The sequence below is a fragment of the Rhyacophila brunnea genome, unplaced genomic scaffold (assembly GCF_057557595.1).
Source record: "Rhyacophila brunnea isolate RB1 unplaced genomic scaffold, BYU_Rbru_1.0 scaffold_2, whole genome shotgun sequence".
NCBI classification, from domain to species: domain Eukaryota; kingdom Metazoa; phylum Arthropoda; class Insecta; order Trichoptera; family Rhyacophilidae; genus Rhyacophila; species Rhyacophila brunnea.
Window position 1 is genome coordinate 58,354,324 of NW_028232859.1, and position 15,328 is coordinate 58,369,651.

Below are 15,328 nucleotides of genomic sequence, written 5' to 3' on the forward strand. Positions count from 1 at the left end.
TGCTCATGAAACTAAAACTTTTAGTAATGTACTATAAAAAAAAAATGTAACATCGAAATTTCAAAAACGAAACATAGAAGCTTCATATTGTTACTGTCAACACAATATTCACGTGTCACAATGTCACGACATTCAGTTAATATTTTTTATTTCACATTTACGTTATAAGTTATACCTAATAGAATATTTCCGTCAACACAGGAAAAACAGTTCAATAATTTTATTTACGAAACGTCATGTTAATGGCCATGATTAAATTAAATTCCCGCTTTTTGCATACATGAACAGTGCTGCCATAATGAAATCGCTCGGTAACATTTTGCTTATGGCTACTGAATGTAGATTTTTATTAATAATAATGTTGTACCAAGTATACAATATGTTGAAAATTTTCAACTAACAATTTTATTATTATTCACTGTGAATTACGTTTCAAAATTTTAAATATGGCCTTTCAAATAATAATAAGATGTATTGACAAAACCAAATTCAATTCCTTAGCCAATGTTTACTACAAAACCCATGACATCCGTGGAAACGTCTTGTATTAATGATATTGGCATTTTTTAAGTGGTTTATTTTATTAATGGAGATTTTAACGATACATAATTATTTTTAAGCAACATAAAAATATTTCCATAAATATTTCCTCATTTCGTCGTCAAAATGCTGAGTTGGCGTAGTATATGCTTAGTCCGTCAGCTAACGTGGCGGTGCTAGTGGTTTTGTACTTTCATGACTGAGGAGTGGCTGTAGCTGTCATTTTTACCGTTTAATGTATTTTATGTGATACTATTTAAATTAAAAAAGCGTGTAATAGGTGTTTAGGTTTTATAGAATTGTTAGAAAAATGTCGTCGTCTGGTGATTTCGGCAATCCATTAAGAAAATTTAAGCTAGTTTTCCTAGGAGAGCAAAGTGGTAAGTAGTTGTCTGCTGTCATTTAAAATTTAATTATTTAGATTGGCGAATCAGGGCATATTGAATTGTTTATGAAGTGCTTAATTTTAATATTAGCTGCCGGAATGATTCTAAATTACATCATTTCGGCGAAATAATTTGTAGTTGTGAAGTCATTGTGTGTATAAGACCCTCGATGTCATTCCCACACATCTATGTCGATATATGGATACATTCATGTATCATACAAAAGTGTACTCAACTCAACCCGGAAAGAGGTTATACTGTACTTAATTGATGAGGTTTTATAAATCTCACGCTATTGTTATCAAAACCGTTCATATATTTTAATTTTATTTATAACTTTATAACATACACAATGGAATGTTTCAATAGGTACACAATATACGAAATGAAGTCATCACCACTTTCATCCTTTTATATATTGTACTAATATAATATTTAATCATCAGAATATATTTTAGATTCAAAAGTAAGTAAAAATAAACAACACTTCGTGTTGTGCAATAATTTGTCATGGTGTCTATCTCATTTATAAAATTAAATCAATATATTGATAACCCCTGTAAATATTCCTCATTTTAAAACTAGGCTAGTTTTCATTATTGACTGGGTGCCGTAAATAGGCTTAAATGAGAATTTATGGTACCTATAGGTAGGTACGTCAAAAAATTGTCTATGTAGCTATGTTTTATACATATTTTAGAACAGACAGTTAAAAATAATCCTTTATGAGATCATTAATTAATGTTGTTTATAATCAAACAACAATGAGAAAATGTAAGGCATCATAATGACATAAATGTATTTTTTACAATGTTTACTGGTTTGGTCTTGCTTAGACCTCTAACACACCCCAAATTATTAATTTTCTATACAGGAAGAATGCAACAGTGATATTATAAATAAGTAGGTATAAGATCTAACTATTTCTCTTAGTGAGAAACCCCACAGGAGGCAGCATGGGTAGGTGTGGAATTTGCAAGTTGTTAATTATTCATTTCTCCAAACATTGCTCCAAACACACAAAAATCATATATTGCCCATTATGATTGTTTGGCACTTTTTTTTACATTACTATCTGAAAAGCGTCTACGAACAGTCAATAATAAAAATATAGTGGCCCGGGTAGCGTTGCCGCGTCAGTCTGCAGAATTAGATCACATTGTATTTTTGTTCAGTGGTTGCCCAGCCGGGGCCTGTGAACCTTGTGCATAATGAGATTTTCTGCTTTCATCAAGAATTTTAAAATGTACTTACCGTACCAACCTTCACTTCAACTGTCATTCATCTGCGATGTTTTGATTATTTTTTTTATGTTTCATTTTATTTTTATATCTTACGTTAAGTATGCTGCATAAATATGTTGAAATAATGTTTATAGAATTATCTGCATATTATATACATACTTACTTACCAGTAGCGAAGGGTGGGTGGCCGTAATAAAACAAATATGTATGACTAACAAAGTTTAATGTGCACTATTTAGGGCGGATCTTAACAGCCTACCTCCACCCTTCGCCACTGTTGTTTACTATATCTGCAATTACCTATACAGAAAGTATAATTCTCCTTATCTACTGATGTCACCCACATAAGTATAGGCATTAATGCGTAATAAGTAATGTACAAATTGGATAAAATGGTGAACCACCATTTATGATGGATAATAGAAACAGATTAGGAATAATTTCTATGGAGAGTCTAACATTAGAAATATTTTCTGACAACTCTGCTTATCAAAAAAAAAACAAACTGCTAAGAAAGGAAATTTAAATTGTTGAATGGTAGTAAATTCCTTTACATCTAGTAAATAACTATTTTTAATCATGTATATAAAGAATAAATTCTGTAATTAGGTCACTGTATTAAGTATTATTATTTATCAGTTTTTATTTTTTTCAGTTGGGAAAACATCTCTCATTACAAGGTTTATGTATGACAGCTTTGATAACACTTACCAGGTAATTATACCATTTATTATAATATTCTGTACTTATGTTGTTTATTTTTGTAATTCAATTCTCTCCCATCTTTAAATTTATTATTCTCTCTGGTGTCTTTCCTGTCTACATATAAATTTAAATTTATTTACGTTTTCTTCTTTTCCTTTTGATTCATTTTAAGCGACTCTGGTTTAGCCTTCTGCCATCTTCTGGCACTATGCACATTAAAAGATTGTGAAAATACATTATATAACTAAAGAATTACTCAGGCAACTGAAGAATAATGTAGTTGAACGATCTTTTAATACATTATAGCGACTGTACACGTGCATGGAATTACTATAGGCAATAGTCCTTATTTTAAACTATCATAACGATAACTGTTTACACGTAAAAGTGCTGACAGTCTCTCCAATCTCATTCTTGAAGAGTAAGCGAGACGCGATGTTGTCATTTTATATTACCATTTGACAGGAGGACATATTGAAAATCGGTTAACTTCAAAATGAGTAGTTCATTTTTTTACCGGCAGGTTCGCCATTATCGTTCTACTGCGCAGGCGCAGATCTTACTACTTCTATCTATACTATCTTACTGCATAAAAAATCAGCACAATTCAGAAGCTTCAAAACTTGTTTGATTCATGCACGCAATCTTGCCAACTGCAGGATAATACATATTTGCCCACATATTTTTTACTGTGCACAGTAAATCCATGCACATGCAAACCGGGTATTAATATATAAGCAGCAAGTAACTATCTTTTGTGCCATTTGTTGCCCACTAAAATTGATCAAGTATCCTCAGTCAATAGTACTAATTATCTACAGAAACAACACCGCGGAAGTCAATTAATTAAAATTTTCAGGGGAAACAAAAAATGTCTCAAAAAATTGAAAATTGATACCTTTTAACTTATTTTTTTTTTGTGTTTAGTTAAAAAAATGTTTCTTTTAACTAAACACAAAAAAAAAAAAGTTGAAAGGTATCAATTTTCAATTTTTTGAGACGTTTTTTGTTTCCCCTGAAAATTTTTATTAATTGACTTCCGCGGTGTTGTTTCTTAAGCGACGATATAAGATAACTAATTTTCTAGGCTTTGTCTATACTGATAATAAAATTGGAGTGTTTGTCTGTTCGGTTATAACTCAAAAATTACTGGATCAATATTGATAAAACTAATTAGACTTACATCTTTGATAACTCGGAAGACACTTCTCAAAAGTAACGCACTTGCAGCAATATGAGGCAAGGCGTGAGTTGAGAAGTGTGCTTCTATAAATCAAAACAAATTTTGCAACAATAGTTTGCACCGAAATAAGATGGGATGTAGATAGAGAAGCGCGTGCCAAGAAAATTAACAGTTAATAATATAAATCTGTCTGTTTCTTAATTGCATATGTCTGTCTTCTTTTTCTTTCCATATTTCATGTAAGCCATGGGTGATCTCAAATTCTAAATAAGTACTTTTACGAAATGTAGATTTATGCATTATTTAATATATTTCCTTCATGATTAATACGATAGAGTAATACTTAAAAAAAAACATAATATAAAATGTAATTTTTTTCGGAAAGCCATATTAGTTTTATACATTCGACGTTAAAATCTCCATATCTCGTTTCCTGTGTGCACAATTGCTTTTCATACTGGTAAACAAATGATAATATTCACATTAAAAAAATTCTTAGGAACATAATTGTTTTCCGTTACTAAAATGCATTCAGAATTTAACTCTGATCATGAATTCAGTTTGTAATAACCATGAAAATGCCACCACTAGTTGAGGTGTTCAACTATAAAATTCTATGCCGGCTATAAAATGCATTTACTAGGTCACATGTTGCTCATGTACATACCCGTACTCGAATTCGGTTGAGGTATATTCACAGGGAGATGTGAGCACTGCAGTAGTACGTGTAGTATTCACATTTACTTGTTTCAATTCCTGAATTGAAATGACAGAACAAAGGAAACATTTAATAAAATTGCTTTCAGTGTCAAATGAGGTCTAAAGTCTAAAGATTTTTTTTATTCAAGTTTTGTAAAATTATATTATTTAATAAATATTTTCTGTCTCACTGATGACCCGTGAAACTTAATTTAGTATATGACCAATACATTGTATATTATTGAGGTTTGTTATTTACTTTGATAATACACCCAAACAGTTATAGGAAAGGTTTTTTGGTCAACGGGCTAGTTTCAAAAATGAGATAAAACGAGGGCTAGTGACGAAGACTTGATAAACACGATTATGCAACAGTTAATCTGACTTGTAAAGAAATTATTTAATTACAAAAAATTATTAAGATACACATATAAAATAATCAACTATTTTTTTTATTCAACGAATAATTCACATGATTTAAGAATGTAACATTCTAATTATTGAACATACATAATTTTGAAAACACTTCTGAGACTTAAATCTTGTAATTATTCGTTGAATAAAAAAAATAGTCAATTCAAAATTATTAGCGAGTTCAAGTAAGTTACAACAAAAAAACTTGGAGTGAACCGTGTCGTCGGTTAGTATTTAAAGTAATACCTACTTTGATTTAAAATATAAATGCCGATCGCCAATAGTAGCTGAATTTAGAAAACACTTCAGGAAGTATTAAAATCCATTAGTTAAAATTTGTCACAATTAAGTATGGCGCCTATTGCATAGTGGTCTATGTGCATGGGCACGAAACCCGAGAGAGATGCTGGCTCCATTCCTGTGGGGTGGGGTGTCTTAATTTCTTCAAAAAGATTTTTTATATTGGTTATAATATAGTATAGTTTCTCAGATGTGTTTTCAAAATTATGTATGTTACATATTAAAAAGTTTAATGCTAGATATAATGAAAATTTTCTTTTTAATTAGGCAGTGGTTGGTATTGATCTAATTTCAGCGAAATCTCTAAATTATTTAAGCCTATTCGACACATTCAAAATGTATTAACACCAGTGGTGGTGTCAAAAAAAATAATATCTTCAATTTCTATAATAATAAGTGGTGCTCATTGAACAGCTTCTGCCATGGAGATGGTATACTGAAAGAACAGCGCAAGGTGGAGAGACAAATACAGTAAACTCCCGATTATCCGTGCATGAATTTAATTTTTTTTTAAAACGCTCACTTTCGTATACATGAACCTCACTTAGGAAAATTCTAGCTAATATTAGAAAGATTCATGCAAGCAAACCAAACTCGCAGATTTTCTTAATAAATAATGAGTATTAAACATGTTAAAATAATTGCCTGCTTTAGAAATGTTTAAGTAATATTATGTAGTATTTTAAAAAGAAAAAAACCATTGTTCGGAATATCCGTGTTTTTCGTTTATCTGTGCTGCCTTTCCCCACCATTTGCCCCGATAATCGGGAGTCTACTATATATGCACTTATGTTATTGTGTAAAATGACATTGGTTTTTTATATATTTAAATTAATATGAATAGAAATATAGTACTTAACCGGTTCTGTGCCTAAGCGGACATATTCGTGGATATGGCCGAGCGTACAACGCTGACCATACAAAAAACGCGAAATTATTCGCCTGTCTTTGAAGACAGAATGTTTGTTTTGAATAATTTAAAATTCGGAAGAATACTGGTCCAATAATGAGACATTTAGCGTATGATTGGGAAGTGTTTATGATAAACTTTCAATATATTTTTAAAAAAAATGTAAAAAGGTTTATTTTTGCTAAAAAATTCGCGGCCTCTCACTTGCCGCTATACAAAACCTCCTGGCACAGATCAGGTTAATTATTCATGATAACTAAATTGAAAATGGGTCTGGCAAATACACATATTTTTTTCAATTATTTGTGTTTGGTTGTAATAGGTTGAGCAAATGTCTAACATCCATTTCTAGTAAAAACAAAAATCGGTTAATGCAAACCTCTACTCTATGGATGCCCATATGATCTTATCATGATCGGACATCATCTAATGATGAATGAAATTGAAAATACTAAATTATTTAGGCACTCTTCGCCATTATTGAGGACAATAACAATTTCAACTCAAAAGGAAAACCGGTATACTTTTATCATTAATTCCAATATTACAAACATTTGGAGCCAAATGGATATTGATCAAGAGCGTCAGATATAACGTGCAGGGTGACTGTAGTCAGAGTGTAGAACCAATTATTAAAATGTGCTGATTGTACGATATTAATTCCACACTTAAAAACTCATGATAAAAAGCTCCAAAAGATTATGTAAAAATTAATAAAGTAATATTATTTCAGGCAACAATAGGTATTGATTTCCTGTCAAAGACAATGTACTTGGAAGACCGGACGGTGCGGCTGCAGTTGTGGGACACGGCAGGACAGGAGCGTTTCCGTTCACTCATCCCCTCCTACATCCGGGACTCCACCGTCGCTGTTGTCGTCTATGATATTACAAGTAATGATAACACTACGCACACATCTCATTTTATACTTCAAAGCTCTCCAGTCTTAGCACCAGTATTCATTTAGTGCTAACACCGCGACTGGCGCGTTTGGAGTAGTTGGCCATTAGATACAATTAACATGTTATTTAAATTTGGTAATTAAAAGGTCAGCAGTGATTGTACAGTACAAAAGTGGTCTTAAATATCCCTTAGCCTATGAAGGCTGAAATTGGCCATTTAGTTACTAGTGCTGCCACTTTTAGCGGTATAATTGGGAAACATAATAGGCAGCTGTCATGATCGCTAAGTATACCATACAGGAAAATCAAGTATTGTATTTAGTTTATTCGTTTGCAACAAAGCAAAATTGCATCGAGTATCAATAATTATTGATTATTATCCAAAAATCAATTGAATAGCTGGTCTATCCTGATAATATTGATATCATTGGCCGATCAGCAGAAGTACTCAAAGAGGCATTTATTTCTGTAAAATCTGCTCAGCAAATATGGGACTGTTCTCCACAGAGCATCAACAAAAATGATAATAGCAGCCATATTGTTGGCAGCGTATTTTGGAAATAGTGGGGTTATTTGTTACAAGCGATTAAATCAATCGCCGGAACAACCTCACCAACGGGTGGTATTTTGCACTCCAAAAGCTTCAAAAAAACAAAGCACATACAAGGAACACCGAAACAACTTTCTATAAAACTTTACTGCACCCAGTGTGTACGTATCAGAATGCTGGGCACTCAGCAAACTGGGTAAGAGAAAGATGCATATCCTTGACAGAAGAGTTCTAAGAAGAATTTTTTGGGATGTTAACCTTTTCTATGCCTCACGATATTACTAATTTTTAACGACACGTTGAATGTAGATGCGAAGCTTTATTAAAATCGCTGTGATACCGATAATTTGTGGTTTAGTATTTCATAATTATTCAAACAGATGTCACTGTGTGTTGAATTTTGTAGATTATGCAAATCAATTGACAGTGGCTAGTAATTTGAGTTTAAAGTCGGATGAGATAACTCGGGAAATTTGTATATGCAGCCTGTTGATCACGGCCTCATAGAGCGTGAAAACTCGATGAAGGCATAGAACCGGTTAATGAAAATGGAATTTAAAGGTTGAGTTATAATGTGCGAAAATGTAGAGACTGTATTGAATCAGACATAGAATGCTGGAAGAGTTACCAGCACAGTGAGCTATGAATGCATTCCTTGTGGGCAAGACAAGAGCCAGGCGGTTAAACTGCGCCACGGTAAATTAAAAAATGCTCGGCCAATCAACTGAAATGCGTCAACGCTAGATCTATTTTAATCTAAGTTGTAGGGCCATAGATGATGATGATCGATTCTCAATGCAAGTGCGAAATACTATTGGCATAAATAATTTACATAAAATTTTTATGAAAGCGGCTTTAGTTTTTATTTAAAAATGCCGTATGTGATAAATTTTATTTGCATCATAAAAGGTTTATTAGGCAAGTGCTGATTATTATGTCTTAACTATTTTATTGGTTGGCCTACTTTGATTTTTTTTATTTTGCCTTATTTGAAGTAAAATATAATTGTGTATTGATGAAATACCTGTTTTAAATAGGTAATTGTTTTAAGGTTAGTCGTTCATTGTGTGTATTGGATGACTCAGATTACAACAGCTATGACCAAATTGAAATACCTAGTGAATTTCTTAATATGTACATTTATCATTATCTTTACGTTTATCTACATTTTTGTTAACTACTTAACGTTTTTTTAAATGCGTATATTATGAGTTATATTCGCAATAATTCCTCTTCTGGTTTTTACCAAATTTTGAATATTTAATCATCGGCCCTTTTTTCGAATTTACATTTAAGTACCTAGTTCATTCTTCAAATAAATATACATCATGTATATTTGCATTTGAGTTGCTGGGGTATTATGGATCATTTCTCGACTAGTGAGCAGCTGTGTGTAGTTTGTTTGATTGAAATTACATTTGCCTTTCAGACGCTAACTCTTTTCACCAAACTTCAAAATGGATTGACGACGTCCGCACGGAGCGCGGCGGCGATGTCATCATCATGCTGGTGGGCAACAAGACGGACCTCTCCGACAAGCGGCAGGTGGCTGCCGAAGAAGGCGACCGCAAGGCCAAGGACCTCAATGTTATGTTTATCGAAACAAGCGCTAAAGCAGGCTATAACGTTAAGCAGGTACACAGACAAATTTATTATCCCCCATTATTTTTCTAGAGAATTCTTTTTTCGCCACTGTAAGAGAAATACAGGTTGATCGCGAGGGATATTTCTTGGACACGGTGGCAATAGGTGAAATTTCACAATAAATTCAGAGTATTGTAGTGTAATACTAATACATGTGAATACGTGGATACGATATGTATCCACATGCAGCGTACTTATAGCCAGTTTACACATGCGTGGATTTACTGCTGACAGAACATATTATCGCGACCATAACAGGAAATGCATGTGTAAACATGTATTATTGTGCAAGTTTGGAAGATTGCATGCATGGATCAAAAAATTTCACGCGTTGGTTGGAACTCGTGCGATATCGATAGTGGCGAACATGGTGGAAAAAATACAATCTACACCGCACAGAGCATTTTGACGTCTTCCAATTTTCACAACCCATCAAATAGTACCATACAATGACAACAACGCGTCTCGCTTATACTTGAAGAATCAGGTTGGTGAGACAGTCGGCACTTTTGCGTGTAAACAGTTATTATTTTGTGAATTTACACACTATTGGTGCCAGTAAATCCATGCACATGTACAGGGTCTGTTAATTTGAACAGTTAATAAAAAAAATGTGCAATTATGAAGAATGACATGAACTGGGACGTTGTATTACACCAAGAAAAATACTTTTGTTATTATTAACGTGACTATATTATTATTTCATCAAAAGAAATCAGTTTTATTTTTATTCTATACTAAAAATTAATTTTATAAATGCATTAATTGAAACTTATGTGGATAAATTGCCTACTATATATTCTGCTTATTTTATTTAATAAAATAATTAATTTTATCGAATTCCATCACCTTATTAGTCTATTTACAGAGATGTGAGCATTTTACCAACAACAAATTTTGACAACAGTGAGGGGCAGGATAATTTATGTAACAATGAATTTCGCATAAGCAGCAGTTGTAATTGCAATTAAATTGTGATTAATTGATTTATCATGTTGTTTAAATTGTTACAGCTCTTCCGACGAGTGGCAGCAGCTCTGCCCGGTATGGATTCAACAGAGAATAAGCCCCCAGAAGACAGTATCCTTTTTAAAACAATTAAAATAATGCATTTTCGCTATTTTTTACAACGCTGCAACCTTTTTCTTGTTTTTTCGTTAATTGTTCATGCAAAAAATGTAATTTGTTTATAGAACTGATCAGAGTTTACTAGTAGACAAATGCACCGTTTTGCGTAAACATTTAACACATTTGCGGGAATAAGGATGCTATAGCCACCGGTGCAAAAGTAAGCTGGTATGAAGCATAACATTCGACCCAAAATGTTTAACTTTTTACTTACTATCTCTTGTATTGGTGACGTTATTATTAAAATGAACTTTAGGTTATCAAGATCAAATGCAATGAGAGAGTGATTCAGCGAATCCACAGATATAGCTCTGACGAATTTAATTGATTTGTGTATAACATATTTAATTTCACTCAAACAAAAAACATCATATTGAGGATTTTATTTTGTATTCTTAAATTTAACTTCTGGAAATATTCTTTTATAGTTAGAAATCAAGGCCCACTATAAATCGTAGCGCTAGTTATTGCCTATACTTTGAATGCAATATGGCAAACCGTTTGTAGAAAATGATGATTGATTAATATTTTTCAATGTTGGTAATACGTTAATCAATATGAAAGAAGTATGCAATCAAAAATTTTCATTTATTACGAACACATTACCGCATTGCGTTTAAAATTCAACAATAACTAGCACTACCACCGTAATTCGAAATTTAGTGCCGTGGCCTAACTCCTGTCCGGAAACTTGTACGTATCACACTTCACCGTGAATTGTTGTATCGGAAATATATGGCCGTATATTATAAACCCTCTAACTTCTTTGGGTCGTATAGTACTGACATAAAATTCATGTCTAAATAAAACACGGTTCTAGTCGGTTTACAGGAAGCCAGCAAATAGCGGATACACTGGATTATATGTTTGGTTAGGTTAGGTTTTCATTCTTGAATTCATGAATTTTGCCAAAATCAGCTATGAAAATTGAATTAATGTTCATATTGAATCTCATCTCTTTCCGATAAGAAAGTTCACAAAGAACTGTGTCACGGTGAAATGTTTTACGTATAATTTACATGTAACTGGCCTAACTATATAGACGCCTTTTATTAGAAATTATGAAAATGGAATTTACAAAATAAACATTAATTTTTCACAAAGCTTTCTTGCTATTGATTGCATGTCTCATGACCGAATGGAAGCCAATTTATGTTTATTTTTTGACAATCAGCCAGTAATATGAATATGATTTATGTAATTTAAAAAGCTGCCTAAATACTATGTGATGTCTATGTCTAGAATTTAAGACATTATTTGACTTGCTCTACACTTTTAAAATACCTTTTAATAGAAGCTCTTCTAGATTATGTACTATCGAAGCCGGGGAGAGTGTTGTAAGTAAAGTATGTTTTCTTTAAACTCCGCATGACATTCTGCTTTATCACTTTCTCAATGCTTTTATATTTTTTCGAACATGTACCTCTGTAGTATTTTCGTTCTTCTTTTTATCTGTGTCCGTTCAATGAAACCGTGCCTCTAAAAGTTCTCCACAGATGTCTTGTGTGTACATACTATCTTTATAAAATGTAAATAAGCCAACGTATTTCAGTCAAATCCCGTTAATTCGAAATCGACGGGATCGAAAATCGAAAAGAAATTCGAAATACAAAATGTGTGGCAGAAAAACGATAAAACTTGAAAGAAAAAGTTGTCTTTTGTTGTAATTTTGTAATATTGGTTCCGTTTCCGATTCAATTTCTTTTGCATTTTTATCAGTGGTGACTATTACAATTCATTCATTGGATTAGTGGAAATCTCGTTATTGAATTCAATATTAACCGTGTTCATATTAACTGGGTTTTACTGTACCTGCCTTCCTTAGGAAGTTTTCAATCTTTCGATCTTGACTAGTTTTTTTTGGTTTTTTTTTAAGTAGACCTACCTACTTATAATTTAATTTGCTGCTTTGGGGTTTTCCATAAATTATGTCACAATTTTCAGTATTTTAACCCCCCCTTCCACCGTTCCCTCATTGTCATGCTTAGTCATTAAATCTTTTACCCCTCCCCCTGTCTAAATTACCCCCCTCTGTACGGTCAAAGTGGACAGCGTTCAGCAGGGCGTGGAGCGATGTGCGCAACTCAAAAGTTATACGTTTGAGTTGCGCACTCCGCTCCACGCCCCGCCGAACACTGTCCACTCAGTCCGTACACTGATTCTTAAAAAACAATTTTTTTAAAAATTATCGTTTTCAGTATACTTAAATAAACTCAGTGAATATTTTATTCTAAGAAATTACGTTTTATTGGTGTTTCAATGTCAAATTTTCTACAACCCATCCTATCACAAATCATTACATTATATCAGCCCCTTCCCATTAGGATGTGACATCTATCCATGTATTGGATGACCCTAGAATTGAAAATGATGTAAACTACATTTTTCTTATTTTAAAAAACAACACGATATCTTGCCATTATAATTGAGCGTAGTTATGCACAAAGCAGCCGAGCCACACAAACCTCAAACAGAGATAGAAGCACTTTTATGTAAATTGTGTTTCTTTAAATCAGCAAAGCCTCTGTATACTATGTATACTTTTTGAATGATAGATATTATATATATATATGATTTTGTATAACTTTTGAAGAGATAAAAGCATATAATCTATGAAATTTTGGTGTTTTAGCAGTCCAGGTGTTTTGAGTAAAATGGTTTATTTTAGAATGTGCATTCTGCAGAATGCAGCCATCTCTTATTTTTGTAAGAAAAGTCTTTATTTTTGATTATTTTCTTTAAAAATAGCCTTCTAAGTTACTTAATTATTATGGGAATTTCAAAATTCTGAAAATAATTCGAAAAACTTGTAAATTATACATCAATATTTAGCTGCCTGGCACTATTTTTTATATGAAAAATCTGTATATTATATTATATATAATAAAATGAAAAACATATAATGTAATTGAGAAAATAATGTTTATTAATTGAATGTAGAAAAACATACCTTACAGTCACGATTTTAAAAATGTACGTAAGTACATAATATTATTATTTGGCTACTTTTTGCAGAACGAATATTGCATATTTTTAGAACGCATTTATATGACATTTTTGTATGACAGCAGCTTGGTTGCTTTATGCAAATCGAAAATGTCATATTCTGCGATTTGCAAAATCTTTAAAACGCATTTATATGAGATGTTTGTGTGACAACAGCTTGGCTGATTTGTGCAGAACGTAAAACAAACGTGTGAGATTATGGAAATCACAATAACTCATTTTTTTCAAAATTGTGGCTTGGCTGCTTTGTGCATAACTACGCTCAATTTACAATGCGATTTTAAACAGTAAACGCTACATATTTGCATATCTGACAATAAAGATATTTGCAAATGTCACCTAGAGTTAATTTTGATAAACCAAAACAGCTATTAATACATAATATGTAAACACAGATGGTTGAACAATGATATAATGCTTATGTTGTCTGTAGAAATTCATTGTTTAAAGAAGTTTTACTTTACATAGTTATATAATGACTGCAATATCAATTGGTGTTGGGAAACAATACTTTTAGAATGTACATAGGTGCGAATTGTTTTGCCTATGTTCACACAAGACCTGTGCGTATTAGTAGTGTACAATTAAAATAAATGCCAAACCAAACCCATTTGGTGGTAAATTTAATCGAACTGTCAAATGATGGAACATTAGATAAAATGTGTTGCCAACATAAAATCATTTTCAAATATAGAATACATCTCCATGTTTCATTGAATGGTCATAGATTCCTTTTGTATTTTTGTTGCTTTGCATTTTTTCTTTTGATTATTTTCCTTAATTGAAATAATAATTTGCGTGTCGTAGTGCAAGAAGTGGTACTTCAGGATAAGCTCAGTGAAGTAAAAGACCAAGAGGGCGGATGCGCCTGCTGATGTCTCCTCCGGTCGCATCTAAACTATGTCCTGTGAACCGGCCCTAGAAAACTCTAAAAGTATTTTTAATATAGTGAGAATGGCGATACAGATTTTATCAGGCATCGCCGGTATTCGGAGTGAACTTGACTCTTTAATTATTTGTACAGCCTTAACCTTTCTAACGCGGCAACTGACTTTAGTCAGCCTATACGCGCGAGTCATCCGCGCGTCAGCTGACTAAAGTCATTTCGATTTTCGTTTGCCTAGTACTGCTTTCCGCCAGGCGCGAATAATTCGAATATTGATTTAATTTATTCAAAAATCATCCTTCTCTTGACATCTGTCAATGGATAGCCTAAACTTTTGTTCTATCTAATTTAAATAAATATTTTTCGGGAGCGTGTCTTGAATAAAAATATATCAGTCATCGGGCCAATTCAAATTTGCCGCGTATATAGTGTCTTATCGCTTCTTAGTGCATGTGCGCCGAAGACATTTGACTGACGTGTTTGTAACGATACGAGTTTGCGATATAATAAGTTATATTGTTTTTTAGTGATTGAAAAACTATTTGGTGCGTAAACTGTTAAATAGAATATTCGAAAGTTACATTGATCAAAGTGAATTTACAAAATATTTTTACAAAAGGAATGCTTTTGGAGATTGCATTCATTCGCCTATCTGCCAGTATATTATCCGCGAGTTTATAGTTTCGGAAAATAATTTGAACCAGGTGTCATTTAAATATACCTAGAAGTCCGCGATTTAATATGTCTCTTTGTTTATCATTGATTAACATTTTTAAATACTATTTTCTGGTTATAGTATTAGGTGAAACAGACAAAAATTATTTATTTACC

The 15,328-nt window shown here is 32.4% G+C and overlaps 1 protein-coding gene across 1 annotated transcript; it reads left to right on the forward strand.

The window, feature by feature from the left end:
* Positions 1-682: 682 nt before the first annotated feature.
* Rab6 (RAS oncogene family member Rab6) lies at positions 683-14,637 on the forward strand. Its single transcript, XM_085947008.1, has 6 exons — positions 683-920; positions 2,826-2,884; positions 7,115-7,274; positions 9,263-9,468; positions 10,491-10,557; positions 14,419-14,637. The coding sequence occupies exons 1-6, from the start codon at positions 851-853 to the stop codon at positions 14,484-14,486; spliced, it is 630 nt and encodes a 209-aa protein (XP_085803134.1). The 5' UTR covers positions 683-850; the 3' UTR covers positions 14,487-14,637.
* The last annotated feature ends 691 nt before the right edge of the window (positions 14,638-15,328 follow it).